This window comes from Bison bison, unplaced genomic scaffold, assembly GCF_000754665.1.
Source record: "Bison bison bison isolate TAMUID 2011002044 unplaced genomic scaffold, Bison_UMD1.0 scf7180017864379, whole genome shotgun sequence".
Classification (NCBI taxonomy): Eukaryota; Metazoa; Chordata; class Mammalia; order Artiodactyla; family Bovidae; genus Bison; species Bison bison.
The window spans coordinates 9836935-9841953 of NW_011494951.1; the positions used below are offsets into that span (position 1 = coordinate 9836935).

Below are 5019 nucleotides of genomic sequence, written 5' to 3' on the forward strand. Positions count from 1 at the left end.
AAAAAAAAAAAAAAAAACTATTTAATAATATAAGAATCCCTCCATCTACAAAATAGCACTGAGGAACACAGTAATTCTCCAGGAACAATTTTTTGAACACGTGACCTCAGGTGACATTCTTGTTAAAATTGTATTTGACTCATACAAATGGAATCTTGCTAAAGTCCACCTGTGTCTCCTACCTGCAAAAAGCAGTACTACTCCCAGCGGTCAGTTTCTATTAACCTGTATCCTAATCTCTCAGGGAGGTTATGTTGCATCTTTCTGGAATGTGTGTGATCATCAGGGCAGGTCCTGGGATCAAAGTCAGCAGGGGTGGGGACCATGACCACTCACTAGGACCTGAAGGGGGCCTCATCCACAGTGATTCTTGATGGGAAACATCCCAGAAACATACTCATTGGTCAAGGTCTGCTGATTCTGAAAGGCAGATACAAGTCTCTGCAGCAGCGGAACCAAGACTGGCAGGTCTCAGGATGCGATCCAGGGCTCCTGGTGAACTTCCGGGAGCTGGGAGTACCATCCGAAAGGAAATGATGTCTCACTGGTGGGAATTTTTTGTTTGAAATTGTGTGGTTCACCTCCATGTGAATCATCAGGAGCTCCTAGGAGTCACAGAGTGGGTGGACATCTCCTCCACATGACTCATGCCTAGAGACCCCAGGACCCTCCACTTGGAGACTCTGTAGGTCTCTCTTTTTTTAAATTAATTAATGTGTTTATTTTTGATTGCCCTGGGTCTTCGTTGCTTTGCGCGGGCTTCCTCCAGTTGAGTGGGGTCTACCCTTCACTGAGGTCTGCGGGCTCCTCGTCACGGCGGCGTCTTGCTGCAGAGCACAAGGCACACAGGCTTCAGTAACTGCAGCACTCAGGCTCAGTAACTGTGGCTCGAGAGCCCCAGAGCACTCTGGTCTTCGGGCTCTTGCAGGACCAGGGCTTGAACCCATGTCCCCGACACTGGCAGGCAGATTGTTATCCACTACACCACCAGGCAAGTCCTCCAGGTCCCTTTGTTCACCCTGAGATTTCTGGGGGTTGATACACGTGGCATCCAACCAGTCCATCCTAAAGGAGATCAGTCCTGGGTGTTCACTGGAAGGACTGATGTTGAAGCTGAAGCTCCATTACTTTGGCCACCTGATGTGAAGAGCTGACTCATTGGAAAAGACCCTGATGCTGGGAAAGATTGAGGGCAGGAGGAGAAGGGGACGACAGAGGATGAGATGGTTGGATGACATCACCAACTCAATGGACATGGGATTGGGTGAACTCCGGGAGTTGGTGATGGACAGGGAGGCCTTGTGTGCTGCGGTTCCTGGGGTCGCAAAGAAGTCGGACACGACTGAGCGACTGAGCTGAACTGAACACGTGGCATATAGATATCCCCTCTCCTAAGTGCAGTTTCCTCGTCTCCGAATCCGGCCCCTTCCGCTTCTCTGCTGTGTTCCTCCCCACACTCCGCAGCCTTGGTGACTCTGTACAGAGCTGCCGCCCTCTCAGCAAATACCTTCTTTCAGCTTCAGTTCGGAGGTTGCTTCCTCCGGGAAGCCTTCCACTATTCTCTCCGGCCTCTGGATCCCTTGCACACACCTCACCAGGTTCCCAGAGGGTGTTAAAAGCCAGCTGTAGGGTTCATGCCCAGCTGTAGGGTATGCAGGGGTCATGCCTTCCTCACCTCCCATCCCCAGAACCCAGCAGCAGCAGGCACACAGCAAGCAATCATGGGCACTAAAGGTTATTTGTTTGGGAAGGACATGAAAACCCTCACTTGTCTTCAACCTGGGGGGCGGCAGGGGGTGCTCGCTCAGACTCAAGAAAACTCTGGCTCGTGTTCAGGCGATGGCAGTGTGTATACCCGGCCTCGCGCATGCAAACTGCGCGCCCTGCTTGGCCAGACTTACAAGGGAGGGTGGCACGTATTGGCAGAGGAGGTCCAGGAAGAAGAAACAAAGAGAATAAACACAGAGATTAGTAAGCAAGTGGCTCTCGATGTACAGTGTGGATTATCCTTCAGATGCCGGCATAGGAAAGCCAGAACTCTGTCTTGAATGCTGCTGCTGCTGCTAAGTCGCTTCAGTCATGTCCGACTTTGTGCGACCCCATAGACGGCAGCCCACCAGGCCCCGCCGTCTCTGGGATTCTCCAGGCAAGAACACTGGATTGGGTTGCCATTTCCTCCTCCAACGCATGAAAGTGAAAAGTGAAAGTGAAGACTCTCAGTCGTGTCCGACTCTTAGCGACCCCATGGACTGCAGCCTACCAGGCTCCTCCGTCCATGGGATTTTCCAGGCAAGAGTACTGGAGTGGGGTGCCATTGCCTTCTCTGTCTTGAATAGGTCAGTATTTTAAAGCAGAATCTTAAATGGAAGGGAAACCACAGAACACCCAAAGCACTATGTATTAGGAGAAAATCCTTTTTACTCAAAGTCTTAATGGGTTGAAAGAACAGTATTAGGGGAAAAAAAAAATCAAGTACCTCCAACACAACATTTTAAAACCACTCCATCAACATCCCTGGTGGCTCAGCTGGGAAAGAACCCACCTGAAATGTGGGAGACCTGGGTTCGATCCCTGGGTTGGGAAGATCCCCCCGAGTAAAGGAAAGGCTACCCACTCCAATATTCTGACCTGGAGAATTCCATGGATAGTATAGTCCATGGGGTTGCAAAGAGCGACTTTCACTTCACCATCAACAGATAAAAAGAAGCACTAAGAAGATGATTTAAAGAAAGAGAGGGGATAGCCTTACACAGCTTCAGAGATGTGTCCCCTTAGCAAACAGCCCAGGGGACTCCACACTCTTGCACAAAGAATTGTTTATACTGTGTTCTTTCTCTGTACCTTCACCCTAGGTACGACCACCTGAATTCACTGTGACTTGGTCGCTTGAGATCAGTGGGATTCTCTTGACATCACTTCTGCCTCTCCAAAAGTGTAAGCACCTTAAGACCCTAGAGCAGCATGACGTCAGCCTCACTAGGGCAGCATGACGTCAGCCTCAGAAGCAGACCAATGTTTTCCTAAAGAGACAAAATAAGTCCCTAGACAGAGTGTTCCTTTAAAAAAATCAGTTTAAGCTCTTATAGGAAATACATTTACAGTGAAAACAACCCAGATCTGACCTTCCAGACTAAGCTATGCCTGTTGTTGGCTCTTATAATGTCTGCCAGGTTATCATCACAGTCTGACCCTCAGCCCTGCAGCTTCCAGCCACAGGAGGATGTTAATCTGTGTTTAATAGGAGTATTTTTTTTTAATTGATATCATTTGGTGAAGGTAGCATTACTGAAATACTCATTACTTAGTTTTGTAGTTTGGGGTTTTAGTGAGAGAATTTTTTTTTTTTAAGAGGGAAAAAGAACAATTCTTAATAATGCATTTCTTTGTGCTAACCAGCCAACTCTTAACAAGGAGACACAATTACTTCTAACCAGCAGTCTCACCTGATATGAAGTCCCTGGTTTGATTTTGCACTTCCTCAGGTATGTTAGAAAGAGATTCATTGGCCTAAAGAAGGTTCAAATAAAATCATTATACAGAGCAAGTAGAAGAGCATTTCATAGTATTCATGTTCAGCTTAGAATGGAACAGAGAAGCAAAATTCAACCTTTATCTTAAGGCTGAAATGATCATGACATGGTCATTCAAAGTCTAAAAAAAATATTCCCCTTTAGAGAGGACTTGCTTTAATTTGTATCCATTAAAAGTTTTTAATTTTCAGTTCATGTTAAATGTTTCCATGTATTTATCCCAGTGTTTCTTAGCTGGGGGCAACTTTGTCCCCCAGGAGGTATCTGGCAACGTCTGGAGATGTTCTGGTTATCACAACTGATAATGTCCTTGCCGTTGGCGCGCATCAGGCAGGGATGCTAATAAATACTTGACAGTGTACAGGACCAGTCAAAGTGCCCTGAGGTTAAGAAACCCTGATCTGTACAATGTATCACATGTAGCTATGAAGTGAAACTCTAAAAACAATCTTGTTTTCCAAGGCAACTGCATGATAAAATTGGAGATCTAGTCTCAGGGAGAATATTAATGTCCTAAAACACAACTTAGAAAGAATACAAACTGTAGTGAGGCTCAAATGAAAATCAAAGCAGCCATGCCAAGCTCTCTCACTCTTGGGCTAAACCCATGAAAGGCCAATGTCATTATTTCCAAGCAGCTTACCTAAAGAGCCAGACTTCTGTCTAGAAGGGGTTTAACTGTGTTTCTTAACTTTCTGCTGGTGTATTTAGACATCTGTTAGGGAACGCTGTAGTGATTACAACCTCTTATGAACTGAATGTCTGTCTCCCTGGAATGTATATGTTGAAATCTTGACCCCCAAAGTGATGGAATTAGGAGGTGGGGTCTTTGGGAAGTGATTATCTCATGAGGGTGGAGCCTCCATGAACAGGATTAGTGCCCTGTTAAAGGGGACCCCAGAGAGCTCTCTCTACTTGGTGAGGATACAGTGTGAAAACCTAGAAGAGGTCCCCCTCATCTGAACCCAACCAGGCTGGCAACCTGATCTTTGACCTTTAGCCACAAGAACTGGTCAGAAATGCATTTCCATTGTTTATAAACCACCTGGTCTATGATAGTCTCTTATAGAAGTCCAGGCTTCTCGGATGGCTCACTGGTAAAGAACCTGCCTGCCAATGCAGGAAACATAAGAGACGTGGGTTCCATTCCTGGGTCAGGAAGATCCCCAGGAGAAGGAAATGGCAACTCCAGTATTCCTGCCTGGGATATCCCTAGGACAGAGGAGCCTGGCATGCTGCAGTCCATGGGGTGGGAAAAGTCGGACATGACTTAGTGACTCAACAACAAAAATCTAAGTTACAAACTTTATAAGATTTGTGGTGACAACAAGTTCCCACTTTAGCTTAGCAACATAAAAAGGACGGCATAAAAAGGAAGTTCATGACTTGTGTTTCCTCAAAAGTAGCTAAGCCACCCCACACACTGGTACTTGCAGTGCTTTGGTACAGCTGACCTCTACATTTATCTGTGTTTGGACTTGGGGAGGTC

General features: G+C 46.5%; 1 protein-coding gene across 1 annotated transcript in view; it reads right to left on the reverse strand.

Annotated features, from left to right (window-relative positions):
* Positions 1-5019, reverse strand: part of PROM1 (prominin 1) — a 151431-nt gene that overhangs the window by 33657 nt on the left and 112755 nt on the right. Inside the window, exon 10 of the mRNA XM_010857372.1 lies at positions 3444-3507. Coding sequence (XP_010855674.1) covers positions 3444-3507 — 64 coding nt within the window. The remainder of the gene's footprint in view (positions 1-3443; positions 3508-5019) is intronic.